A 14,469-nucleotide genomic window follows, 5' to 3' on the forward strand; every position below is an offset into this window, starting at 1 on the left:
TTTAGAAGTTTCTTGAAACATCACCGTTCTGCCAGGGAAAAAATCACACTTGGATCAAGTAACTTCAGAGAGTACCATATTTTGTATCATAATATAAGGTTCTCATTTCAATTCTGGTATTTGTCAGAGAAATACCACACCAACAACCACACATTTTTAAAATTCCAGTTCAACAACAACTGAAAAAACAGTTTGCAGCACTGACATTGGAGCATAAACATATTCTGCTCATTCGTATGTCTTCCATTTTCTTTTTTTCGAACAAAGCAAAAGAGGAAAATTTTTAAATTACACAGCTCAACTGGCAGATTAACAGTATAGAACAGTTGGGGGGGGGGGGAAGCACAGGAAAAAAAGACTATCAAAATAGATGGCTTTATAGCAACAAGAAACTTCTCAAGCAAGTGCTGAGAACAAATCAGCTTATGTATATAAAAGAACGTAAATCAAATTGAATTCTGTTAGTCAGTAAGATACATTAATTACAAAATCATCCCCAATGTGGTGGTCATTATAGGAATAGGACTGTGTTTAGATAAAACTGCTCAAATTCAATTCCCAGCACTCCCTTTCTCCACAAGCTGTTCAAGCTCAGAATTTTAACGCTAGGTCTCTCTCTAAAAATTACTTTTTAAGAGATTTCTACTTAAACACAAATAATCAGAAAGTTGATTTTTGCTACGAATCTTTTCAATTGCTTTGTTGCAACAATTCAATAAAAGGCAAAAACACAATTCAGAAAAAAAAAATCTATTTTTTCCATGTCCTGATTCGTACAATTATTTTTCTTTTGAACACTCAGAAATAAAAAAAAAAAAAAGGAAAAAAGCTTGGGAGGTCACGTAACAGGAGGAAAATCTTTGCTGACTTCAGTTTGATTAGCAACATTTACTTGTGGTCCAGTGACATATCACTAATGAAAACCAAAAGATGAAAGTAGTTCACCTGGCTCAGAATAATTATTTATTTGTACTAACATGAAAAGCTGCAATGAAAAACACGCAACAGTTCCAGGACAGAAGCCAGGTTATTCAGCATCATATAAGCACATACCTTTTTATCATATACATCTTGCCAGTTTACTCCAGCAAAGAAACTATGACGCATGATTTCTTTTGCATCATCTGGGCCTCCACCAAGTCTAGACAGAGAATAAAAAAAAAAGCCCACATTAAACAAGTTCTACTCCTAAAACGAGATTAAATTATCATGATTGTTAGACAAGAGACCATTTGTTTTTCAATATCTGGGAACAACTCTCACCTGTTCAATCTGATATTCTCCCCTATATAATATGAATTCAAGATAAAAAGTGTTAACAAAAGCATCCAAATAATGTTCTGTTCTACTTGATTACTCCAATCATTGTGTTTATTACTGTCCACAATGAGTTTTCATTCAAAGACATTCTTGAGTTTTCTTGAAAGACGAACTAAAGATCTGGCACCATTAAAAACTAAAACTAACCCAACAAAGCTGACATAGAATTTTACCAGGGAGGTGCCAAGCACTGAATTAGTAATGACTGACACATCATTTTTATAAAGTGTGTGCTGCTGTTGCATCTGGGTGCTGTAACAATTAACCAATTACCATAAAATAGCCTCAATCTGAGTTAATTAGTATAAATTAATAAATTGTAGGCCTGCTGAGAAGGTTATTTAAAGGCCACTGTAAATAACCACACTATTTGCTGCAGCCCACAGCTTGCCAAAGCCAGACTCTGGCATATCATCTCTAGAAGCAAATTGCAACTACTCCAGGTGAACCCACACAAGGTGGATTGAGCTCCCATAAGCAGACACTGCTGCCAGGAAAAAGGGTCCCATCCCTGCCCATCCATCTCCCCTCACTTTCATCCACAGCATCACTTCCACTGACTGTGATGCTCACTGGAGGCTGAGAGCTGGAGTCAGCTCACTAACCTGAAAGAAAACTAACCCCACAAGGAGAAAACAACAAAGAACCGGCAGCTTTTTTGCTTTAGAAGTCAAACTTGATTCAACATCAGTTTCAGTGAGCTCCCTTAGCTTGCTGTTGGTGGAGACAGAGCCATTTGGGACCTCTGCCCCTTTCAAAGCAGGTGGACTTTTAAGACTGCTCAGCTCTGATCTAGCATCTTCCCGGTCTAGCTATCCCATGGCGTAACTGACAGTAGTTGCAACAGAAAAAAAAATCTAAACTAACAAACAGCTTTGTATGTTGTCAACAAAGAGAATGACACAGGCAGTTTGTGTTTCATTAAAATGAACTGCTAAAGATATAAAGAGAAGTTTTAAAAGCAAGGAAAGGAGCAACAATTCTCAAATTTACAGAAATATTCTGCACTACCATCTCAGCCCTGCAGTGACTGGGCATAAACTTATTTCTACGCTGTATTCTTCTGTTTCTCAACCACTCATAAAATTCTCCACATCTCTGAGCATCCCAGTCTGCCTGCACTCTTCAGACTTCTTCAGTATCTTCCCATCCAGACGTTCAGAGAAGAGCAGAGCTGCAGTTAATCTCTGTGCTTTCTCCCAGTTTATCAGTAGCTAGCACTGAAACTTGAATATGAATAAGCTGAAGTAAACAGAAGTCTATAATACATACTACTGCCTGCAAAGATTAATTACAGGGAAGTATCTTTTCAAATCTAAAGGCTAATATATTTCATAAATCAAATTGTTTGGAGGTTAAAATGCAATAGCAATTACTACAGAGACAAATTCTTACATTACATGTATTTATTTGGTTGGTCATAGTTTCCTTTTACTACACAAAATAAACTTCATTAAAACAGATGTTGATGGGCAGCAACAAAAATGATGACCACTTGTGCTGTGTCAGCTGCTGCACCTGGCTAAGCACAGGCAAATCCCACTGAGGGGCACCGAAACTGGTCCTGCTCTGAGTACCCGTGAGCACATCCTTGCTACAGAAAACTTCTTGTCTAGAGATTGAGGATGGAGTGCAGGAACCATTGGAAGACAGCTTTCCTAAACAGTAATTCTGCTGAAAGGTGCACAAGAAGCAGGTAGGCAATGCTCACTTTTAAACCACTGCATTTAAATCTCACTCAGAGGATGCATTATCAATTTGTAGTTTACATGATCTGTGATCTATTTATATGCGTTAATGCAACTTAGCTGTGGCAGTCTTTACGTGTCCTCACGCATGATCACACCAAAAGAAAAAGTGGAGCATTTCCATTAGACTTTATAACCAACTTAGGGTTAAATCATACTGTGACAAACACTACATAGATCTCATTTTGTTCCAGTACATAACCTAAACCTGAAAACTTCCTTGTGTTTGCTGTGGATGATTTTAAAAGTGTTCTCATCCAAGTCTCTTTTCTCCTTCTGCTTATCAATCTCACTGTTGTATATCCTAAGTGGAAATTTGAGGTTGTATGGCTGTATATGGCCCCTTCCTATGACTGGTCCTTCAGTTAGAAAGACCGGGCACCAGTGGCCTACTTTTCCTTTAAGAATTTAAACTATTTTTTTTATGGCTATGTACCCAAGTAATTTCACTTACCGCTTATTTGGATCTTTTATCAGTAGGCCTGAAAGTAATGATTTTGCATCTGCAGATAGAGTTCGAGGAAATTTTATGTCCTCCATTAGTATCAGTTCAAATAGTTTCTCGTGATCTTGGTTGTAGAAAGGCAATCTTCCACACATCATTTCATACATGACAACTCCTAATCCCCACCAGTCCACTGCACGACCATAGTCATTATCTTCCAACACCTAAGACAGAAAGCAAAGCCAGCTGTAAAACATGTGCTATTTCAGATGGGATCATTTCAGCTTATTTGATGTATCTTTATACGAGTATCTTTTGTAGACTTCATTTCCACAGTGTGTAACAAGGACTGACAGAACTCAGACCCAACATACGCAACTGCAGCACTGACCCATACACCTGAGTTCACTGCAATTACAGATATACTAGGGTCTGTGCTGTTATCCCATGTGCAATCATCAGAAACAAGCAAAACATACAATTGAGAACGGTCTCCTCAAAATTGTCATGACTGCATTTTCCCCTTTTCTATGTCTTCTACCATCCCATTTATTCGCAGTTTTAGGAAGAGACACTTCATCTGCTGGCACTGCAGTCGCAGTTAGCGTTCTTCATGGAGAGGATGTGAGGCATCTCCTTGCTCTGCCACTTCCTCTCTTTATCCCACCTGCCAGAATAAAGCCTGAAACTGAGAAACACCCTTCTCTTACTGAAAGAAGCTTAGCTTCTTTGCTTCTACTGTGTTTATACTAAGAACCCTCAAAGCATTTTTCCTGACAATTCCATGCAGTTCCATGAGGTAATCCAAAGCAGCTGAATGGTACGAGCGCACAGAAACACGACGACGTTCACATGGTACGTTAACCACGACACTGTGGGTGTGTATGCATGATATTATACGATCACACAAATCAGTTTGTGACATTTGTTAAAATGATAATGCCTCCAATGTTGTGAGTCTTAAAAACTGACCAACTCCACAGGCTTCCTCCAGCAGCCTCAGAGAATTGGAATAAAAAATCTAAATGGTATATTTTGACCTCAGTAGATCTTAATATTGCATGACAGCAATGGAAGTGAAATAATAGCATTATACACCCACAACGTAAGCATTTACAAAAAAGAAACTAAAGGCTACTGCATGGGTGTATAATTCAGATTTCTGTGTATTATAAGGAGATCACATCCTTGCACTAAAAAGGTTGTAAAAATTAGAAGTTAATAAGTGCTAACATAGAAGGCACTGCATGTGCCTCAGTTGCCAACACGTGCTGAATAAAGATACAGCAATATAAAGGCAAAAAACCTTAAAACAAGAAATTACACTTAAATAGTAAACAGTAAGAAAGACCAAATAGATGAAACAAAAATAGTTGGACTCCATTTATAAAGTCCTAAAGAATTCTCCATCATTTTTGTATCATTTGAAGGCAGTTTCTGAAAGACAGAATATGCATACAACTGATTTTAAAATACATATATATTAACCTGTAGAGAACAAAATACCTTTTACAAGTCACTGTCACATGCAAACAAAACTGCCAAGCACTCACCCAGACTCAAATAGGAAGCAGACACACAGGAACAGTCATCTAGACACACGCCAGGGAAAGCCTGGTGACATCTAGTAATGCTTTCAGGCTTTAAGGAATAAGGCAACCTCTAGCAGGTAAGGTATAAACTTTATCCGTGAGCAGATTATCTTGTGACTGCCAAAAAAGCATAAGAAGACTTCCAGCAATTTCCTCTAAAGCAACGGCAGGCACAGCCTGCACCCATCTGGGGACACTGAGCGGCCATGGCCACACCATGTCCTCCAAGGACACGTGCCTGACAAGGGGCAGTCCCAGTAAGAGTGTAGAGCTTGTTTATCTGCCATCTCCTTTTCTCCTCCAGTAAACCCAATCCTGCTTCTAAGTGCCTGGTACATGTTAGTAGCAGAAGTAAAATGCAGTATGGCAATTTTGATGACCCCACAGTAATTAATGCATTCATATTCCTAATTTTCACTATCTTTAAGGATTAGTAACAGGAATGTGATGGAAAGAAATGTATTACAAATCCCTCTTGTGTATATAAGATTAAAAAATCATAAATATTAACACATTAACACATACATTTACAACCATGCCAAAACACACAGATTCGTTACATCATTGATATTTCCAAATAGAGGGTGAAATTTTGGAAAGTGTAAAACACAACAAATTATCTGAGTGAGTACATGTGACGAAAGGAACTAAAATAATTCCAGCATTTTAAAATTAATTAAACATTTTATGAGTTCCAGCACACTGTAAGCTATTTGCTGAAAAACCGTATATGAAATCTGTGGCACTTGTCTTTAAATCACCACTTCTTCTGCCACATATAAAAGCATTATGTGTTTTTCTAATACACGTTTTAGCACCGTTACCATTTCTCCTATTTGTACCATTAGTTATTCTTCTCCTTAGAAGCTGGTAAAATACAAAAAATCGTGAGGCAGTGGTGGAGCTTTTTACAAGTGAGCCGAGGTGTGGTTTGCACGTGTGACTTACAAAAGCACGCAATGGGAATACAAAGCATTTCATTCTCCGAGTGAGGCAAATCACATGCCCAACAGCTAAAGCAAACCAGATCTGGGGTTTTACCTAATTTATGCTGGGCTTTACCTAATAATAATAAAAAGTACGAGCAACCTTTTGCTGCATTCCCACAACAGCAACAAAACAGTGGTATAAAGGAAGAGCCAAATGTGATTTTTAACCTCTTTTTACATAAAATCATAAAAAAGCATAAAAGCTGGATTAACTGCCTCCTGAACCCGCATATCACCAGCCGGGTTCTCATCCCCAGCTGGCAAAACTGGCAACTCTTTATTTTTATTTAAATACCTGGTTTACAGCCAGCCAGACGAGCAAGAGCATCAGAAGGGTTTTGCTTACGAAAAGGAAAGCAGCCTGAAAACAGCGTCAAGGAAGAAAAAAGCAGCTCCATTTATTTTAATATAAATGGAATAAAACTGTGCATTACGCATTCACAGAAAAAAAAATAATTGTGCGCATTTAAAGTACTCTGTGGTTTCTATTCTTCCATGGTTTTAAGAAATCTAAAGGTTTGCAGATTGAGAAATCAATGGAATTTTAGCAACTTCTGTAATCAAATCCATACAGCTAGAGTGGGCACAAGAACAAATCTAAACACACTACCCTGGCATTACAGCCTTTTTCAAACAATTCTTGGATTTGAGGGACTTGTTTTTGTAACACTGAACAAAGGTCATGAAAGACAAAAGCTTCAGCTCAATGCTAAATGAACATGACATACAGTTGCACATTTGTACCTACGAGTAACACAATCTTTTGCATATCATGAGATGATTATCTGCTTTTAGAATGGCCTCCTTAGGCTGTCATAGCCCTTGCTACCTTCCAGCATACGTGAGGTATACCTGCCTAAGCACCTGGCCAGCCACAGCCACAGTGCAAATTTTGATCTCTTAGCCCCTGTGTACCATCCTTTAAAGCCATCTCCACTATCTCCATCCATCCTGTATCCTGTAAGGGCACACGAATCTATATTTAAAACAATAGACTGTTCTAACAACTCTGTCAGGTCACAGCAGAAAAGGCAGCAGACCCATCAAAACCATCATCAAGGCACAAGCTCCTCCACTTTGGTGCTTGTTATAAAGCAATGCTTTATTTTCTAGGGCTATGAAACAAGAGGATGGTACGCATCTCATAAGCCACAGGAAGAGCAGCTACACTGAGTACACATCCAGTCAGGTGCACTTTCATACAGATGAAGTTCCACGCTTTCTTCCCCAAAATTAAAGCTATCAGATCATTTGAAGACATGAATTCCCTTCCTTTATCTGCTTCTACTACCACTACCACATGGGCTCAAGCCACCTCGTCAAGATCTAGGTGAGGTTTTAGCAGATGAGAGCTGCAGTGTGATACGACTTCAGCATCTGGATAACATTACAGTCAGTCATCCCCGTTTTACACCCCACATCCCTACTGTGCCCCGTGTCAAGTAAAGCATGAGGTGGGCTCACGGAGGTTCAGTCTGAATGATACCATAGATCATGGGAAATAAAACCGAGGAATTTATTTCATATTTACTACTTGAATGTTTCTCACTCCCTTTGTGTTTCGGGCTCTAGTTCAGTAACAGGTTCTTCCAGAGGCAGTACTGACCTGACACACATCCCGCTCCCACATCCCGCTCCCACATCTTTTCACTTGCCATGTCAAAGTTTTGCAATACGCTGTATCGGAAAGAAAAGTTTTACCCTGGGCTATTTGTAAGTCACCTTGGGACCTGAGTCCTTACATTGCTACAAGAGCCCGCAGTCCTCATCACAGGACCTGTGTGGACTCTCACTGTTACTCCTGCTTATGCAGAGAGCTGCAATAGCCATCTTCACACCTAATGGAAAGATGAAGGGCCCAATTCTCTTCCCAACCTGTTTCTCTAGAGTGCTCAGGCACTACAAAAGTGCTCCAAAACTAATCACTGCACTGAAACCATTTCATTTTTATGGGCACTGATGCTGCTCTAAAACTTACAGCTGCAGTAAGTGGACAGAGTCTGCATTTATATGAATGCTTTTTTAAAAAAATCTTCAGAAGTGCTAGTAAGATTTGTATATTTTAGTTTTAGATAAAAACTCAAGATGTTAAGTAGCATACAGACTTTCTAACAACCAAGAAACATTAGTCATGCATCTGCTTCCAGGCACATGCAGACACCTCTGAGCTTTCATGGATGTTTCGGAGGTACTGGGCAACACTGTAGTTTCAGCTAAGGGAAAACTATTTCTTTACTTTAGAAATTTCATTTATATTGTGCTCAGAAGGCAACAAAGAACATCTCTCATCCTTATGTTATAAGCTAAAACAGTAACCTGCAGTAATACACAATCCATACAATTGCATGCCCAATTAATTAATGGTAAAACTTAGAAAAAAAAGAATATATTCTCTTTACATCTTCAGTAGCTGGAGTCAAAAGTTTTCTCTGCTGCTGCAACTTGAGATACATCTGCAAACTTTTATTTACAGTATTGGGGCAGAAACTAAGGCAACAAACAATTAAAGAAGTCAAATCTGATACAAGCACAAGCCATGCTTTTACATGATTCTGTGAAAATCTTTTGAAGGGTAGCAGTCTACATAATAGGTGAAACCTATGACCATCTGAAGTCAATCATGTATTTCCTCTTGTAGACAAACACAGGAATAACTGTGTGAATGAAAGGCTTAGTACAATTCACTATGATCTTCTACAAATGGCTGTCAATATTGGGTTTTATCTTTAAAATAACACTATCATAACTATCAGGTACTTTGTGCTAGATAACCAAGGTGACTCACTGGAAAACCAGTAACATTTTTGACCTAGTTTTGATCACTCTTAATATACTGTATACAGGCTCTACGATAGGACATTAAAAATAAATAGCTTACTCAATCAATAATTTTGTCAGAACAGATGGGAAAATATTTAAACATCTAAACAAACTGTCTGCACACCTATGTTGTGATAGAAAACTGAGAACTTGGATACACCAATGTACTGTTAATTCAAGGGGAAAAACCTGTTTTTAATTAAGTTTACGGTTCAGGTGAAGTGTATGTTACCTAAGCATTTCTGGTAACCCTTCACGCATTTTTTTTGCTACAGTTGTTGGTCTGCTAAGAAATATTCATCCACATATTCAACAAAAGTTGAAAAGTATATTTGCTGAAACTTTCTATTGATTGCGGTAGGCAGTGAAGCAAAGTTTATGGCCTAACACTAACAAACTAAGGTTATAAACATTTCTTTACAGAAACAGACCTTTATCCTAAACGTTAAAAAATTCTTCCTACATAAAGGTATGTTTGCCAAATATGATACACATTTAGGAACCATCATAAGAGAATCTGCAGACGTCCTCATAACTCCATTACCACTGTACTGGCAGTGCACTCCACAATATGCATTAACATAAAATGCAAGATGTAAGAAATAATGAATAATGACAATATTGTGAAAATTTTTTTCTGGTTGCTTGTCATTCTTGATGAAAGCATTTTGATTTTTTACCCACAGTAAACAGCATTTATTCAGCTTTTGCTTATTGTTCATTGCTCTCAGAAAAACTGAAGGCTTATGCTGAGATAGAAATAATGTTTGTATTGATTAAATGAAAATTATTGAAAAAAATGTCAAGTGCACTATTGAGAGTCTTTATAAGAATCGCCATACTTTCTTGCTTTAAACAAGAATGTGTTTTTTATCAGAAAATTGCACTCTGCTTTACAGTTTTGGTTTGAATACAATGGTTTATTTTTAGCAAATGCTGAGCTACTCTGCTTTCTAATCCTCTGTTTATTATTTTTGCATATTTGTTACGTCTTTCCCCTTGAGAAGCCTGATAGTGCGTGTGGACAATTAGCTTTTGTGCCTGGTGAGATTAACCAGATTGCACAAAAATTCAAATTCATGGTACGTCACTGGTTATCTGGTTTCAGGAGAACGTCCACCTCTTGTGCTAATTTATCTGTTGCTGCAGCAGCTTGTCCATATGCATAACTAAGCGATGCTTTCATACCCCCATTTTTGATTCTGATGCTGCTGACTGCAAATGCTCTGGATACCTTCCCTTGTCCACATTCCATCACGTTCACCCCAGGGCTCTGCTGGTAATGCCAAGCTGACAAAAATGCTCCAACTGAAATCACTAGGTTTTTGATGACTTAGGCGTGTAAGATGACACTGTGGCACACTAGAATGTATTAAGTGATAACCAATGAGAAAAAAAGGTCACATTTGAGGTACCAGCATCGCAAGATTAAAAAAAAATTGCATGTCCATTTTCTTTCAACATAAAAATTATTTGGGATTCTACCGTAAGGATAAAATTCCTTATTGTAAAAGCCACGCAAATCAGAAGAGAAAATATTTTCAGGCATAGATGCTCTTTCTCCTCCCACTCCCCACCGGTCTTCACCGAGAAATAAAACATAGCCAAATATACAACAGACAGCTATTCAAGAGCACACACCAACACTGAACCACGTTTCCACAGGTAGAATAAATTCTATTGTGTCTCTAATAAGAAGCACATTATGCATGAAGTATCTTGGTAAACAGAGAGTAAATAAACTTGAACTATCCTTTTGAAGCCAGAAGAAAATGAGTGAAGCAGAATACAACAACATAACTACAGTGTTTTGGTTCTAAGTGAACTAAACGTACGTTAAGGAAAAGGAGTACTGGTTATGAGAAGTTGAGAGTTTGGTGTTTTCAGCAAAAGCTTAGAACAAAAGTAAGGTGCTCCCCGCCTCTATGAAGCAGTGCCTCATGCTATAGATGAAAACAAACATCAAAATAAATATTTATGGCTTCAGCATTGGTAGAAAATGGCAATGAAAATATTTATCAAATACTTTTTAATTTATGGAGTAAAATACATCTTATCAACAGAAATATTTTTAGAAGAACCTCCTTCTGCAAGACAGATATTTATGATAAAACCCCATTAAACTAATGAAAGGCAATAAACAAATCTTCAGCCTTCATGCTGATGGTAGGTCCTTGTGTGATCCACACAGAAAACAATGATTTTTTTTTAATTGTTGTTGATTATATCTTCTCTACTTTCTCAGTTTTATACCTGTCTGTATGATAAAGAGGTAATTCTGCCCGTTACAAATTAGCTGTAGTTGTACAGCTATCCCCAAGAAAATTATTACATGCTTACACACATACAACACTACAAATACATGATGTTACAGAACAACTCTTCCAACAGCACTCTCTTGAGTATGGAAAACAGTTAATTTGAATACATTGTTTTAAAAATCAGACAAAACATAAATTCCACCTTTTCAAGTCTCTGGCTGATAAAAATTTATGTTCCATCCTTAGACAAAACAACCCTGTACAATATACTTACCTAAATTTACATTGAATACTCATAGGTTCCGTTTCTTTCTACCACAGATTTTGAGGGTGTTGTGGTGGGGTTTTTTGCCATTTTTGTTAGGGGGGGGTAGATGGAGGAGTACTCTATTTTGCTCATTCTAACTTGGCGATCAAAGAATTTTTATTTTTACACTATTGCAGAAGTGCATTTTTCTAGGTTTCCAAAACCACCTTATTCAACCTTCCCCATCTGTCACCATCTGCTTCTTTTTAGCATGTACTTTTTGTGTGATCACATAAGCATGTGAAAAATAACTAACATTCAGATGATTGTCTGCTGGTACATTTGAGGACTGGGCATAATAAAAGTGAACTGCCAAAACGTACTTAACACTTCTAATTTTGTTGGGTCTTGCATGTAAGCTACATTTGATTTTCAAACTGTTTTACAGTTGGAAAGTTGATCAGGTACTCTAACAGTAAAACTGAGACTACATAATTAGCTCAGCAGTACAAAGATTATATTCAAAGACAGGAGCAAAACCCAGAAATATATCCACACGAGTTCACACATCCATCTTGACTGAGTCTGTCTGCACAATGTTGCCTGAGGCATAGGATAAGATGCTACAAGAAGCTGCTTCTGGACAGTCACAGCCTGTGTCTTCACTCTACCCTGCCAGAGGACAGGGAATAAAGGACTCCCATAATTACAAGCAAGAAACTCAAACGAGAGTAGAAATGCATGGAAATGTAATCCATTCTTTGCCACACAGCAGATACTGCTTCTAGGTGCAAAGTAATTGAAAATTGCTATTGAGGCACAACAGCCAGAGGGTGGAGGTGTCCATTTCTAGAGCTATATCACACTTCAGCACACCATCCATTTCTGCTTGTAAATGTCCTTCCTAATTAAGCTTTAATATAAAAAGAACCAAAAAAGGTATGAAGCTAGAGAAACAAACGTACCTCCCAGCCTCCAAATACACATTAACTTCACTCTACAAAAATTACATACGTGACATTTTTTTTGTGTGTTGTTAGAGATAGCACCACAGGCTTCAGGTCTTAAAATACATTTGACTAATATAGACAACGTGGTGTACTGTCTCTCTGTCCTCTCTTGAAAAAAGAATCAAGAGAAATGAAGAGAATAAAAAGAATCCCAATAGCAAGTGAAATCATCCTCTGCCTCAGATAAAGCCAAAATGCCACTGATCAGAAGGCTGTTCACCAGAAGCAACCAAATACAAATGAGAACTTGTTCTGTAGAGAATGATGGAAGACAGAGGACAAAATAAAGTCTCTTTTTCACTGTTTCTCCTAGCAGTATTGTTCCAACTCTTATAGTTCCTACTGTTCTTACAGCCTTGCGAATGTGGTTGTCATCTAGCAACATCTTAACAGCTATTTTACCCCACTTTCCCCACATTCTCTTCTTCCCTATTAACCTGTACTATCCAATAGTTCTAGCCCTGGAAAACAAAGGTGCATACCTATCACATATAAAAGCCGTATAGAATTTCAAAAAACGAATCACTCAGGTGCCTCAATTATCTTCAAATTTAAATAAAATGTGAAGGAAAAGGAGATAAACAGGCACAAGCCATAACAAAAACAATTCCATCCTTCAGAACCTCTATGTTCCTAAACCAACAACTTTGCACCTTGCTCCTCTCTATGTTAATTCAGTCATCAATTTTGACTGCCTTTCATCTCCGCAAAACACTTTATTACTTTCTGTTAAAGGAAAATTAACAAAATAACACAATTGTCTTTTGTTCAGCTCAGCTTTGCTTTCCTTTCAATTAAAAAACAAACACAAAACAAAAAACGAAAAACAAAAAACAAAAACAACAAAAAAAAAACTGGCTTTGACTATATTACCTACACAACTTCATTTTTTCTGTTGCACAGCATGTCCATCCAGAGGACCCAGCCCTCTCGTGTCATCAGATTCCCTGCAAACAAGCACCTTCATGCTTTTCCCCATGCCTGAAGGAACTCCTCAGTAACATTCTTATTGCTACTTTTACCTGCATTGAAGTCTCCCTTTAAAATGTATATAATATATATATATATAATGCCTGCAAAAAATTAAAACACTGATTTTCATCCTACCCTTATACATTATTTCCTAGTGGTTCCCTCCGTGCCTATATACATTAGATTCAACTCATATCAGACAAGTTATGTGGCAGACCACCACATTCTCAGTCCAAAAATTAATCAGACTACCTTTGGTAAACATCCAGAGCCAATAGAAGCAAGCACTATAAGAATGAAATAAATGCACAGCTGCACTAAATGTATAGCTGCCTCTACTACAGCATTTTATAACCTATATGCACTACAACATTCTAGAAAAATTCAAGTTCAGTTCCTGTAGCGCATGGGAAAAGGTTCTTGCTGTGACAAATCAGCCTTGGATGGTGCCAGCTGTGCAGGCACCATGCTTCTCCCTTGCTGAAATTCAGCCACTGACCTCCAACAGCCAAGTTCTAGATTTTAGGTCATTCACACATCAAAGCCTCAGCCCTACAAAGAGGTATAAATAAGAAATTTAGTGAAGTATGAAGGAAGAGTGGTTACTTCTAAACAAAAAGACTTTGACCTTTTGTTTGGTTAATCTCGGGGAAATAATTACAGATCATCTCTCTCACTCTCCTTTTTAAAAGTAAGACTTAAAAAAGAGAAAGAAAAAAAAAAAGGCTAAACAAGCATCGTGTAACATATAGCATTGCATTTCTTTCATCTGCACTGGTAAATTATAAAACGTGCAAATTTTCTCACACCTATCAACAAAGTTATGAATCCATTCTGGTTTTATTTATTGTCATAAGTGGCTGTAAATTGCGTAAATGCTATTGCAGTGGCCTTGCAGTGATGTTTTTAAATAAAAGACTACTCTTCTTGCAGAAATGCCATCTCATAAGGACTTGAACTGAAATGCAGAGTCAGAAAAGTGTAATGTCATCTAAGAAATTACCTTCATAAATATATAATCTGAGCTAAAGGAAATTTTATTTCTTTGCCCAAGTAGCTTCATTT

At 37.6% G+C, this 14,469-nt stretch overlaps 1 protein-coding gene across 2 annotated transcripts in view; it reads right to left on the reverse strand.

The window, feature by feature from the left end:
- Positions 1–14,469, reverse strand: part of AKT3 (AKT serine/threonine kinase 3) — a 133,343-nt gene that overhangs the window by 13,193 nt on the left and 105,681 nt on the right. For both annotated transcript variants that reach the window (XM_042811592.1, XM_042811601.1), the window contains 2 exons: positions 3,523–3,737; positions 1,054–1,141 (listed from right to left, as the gene is read on the reverse strand). In XM_042811592.1, coding sequence (XP_042667526.1) covers positions 1,054–1,141; positions 3,523–3,737 — 303 coding nt within the window. The remainder of the gene's footprint in view (positions 1–1,053; positions 1,142–3,522; positions 3,738–14,469) is intronic.

This window comes from Centrocercus urophasianus, unplaced genomic scaffold, assembly GCF_019232065.1.
Source record: "Centrocercus urophasianus isolate 14NV4802_14NV808 unplaced genomic scaffold, USGS_Curo_1.0 seq_10, whole genome shotgun sequence".
Taxonomy (NCBI): domain Eukaryota; kingdom Metazoa; phylum Chordata; class Aves; order Galliformes; family Phasianidae; genus Centrocercus; species Centrocercus urophasianus.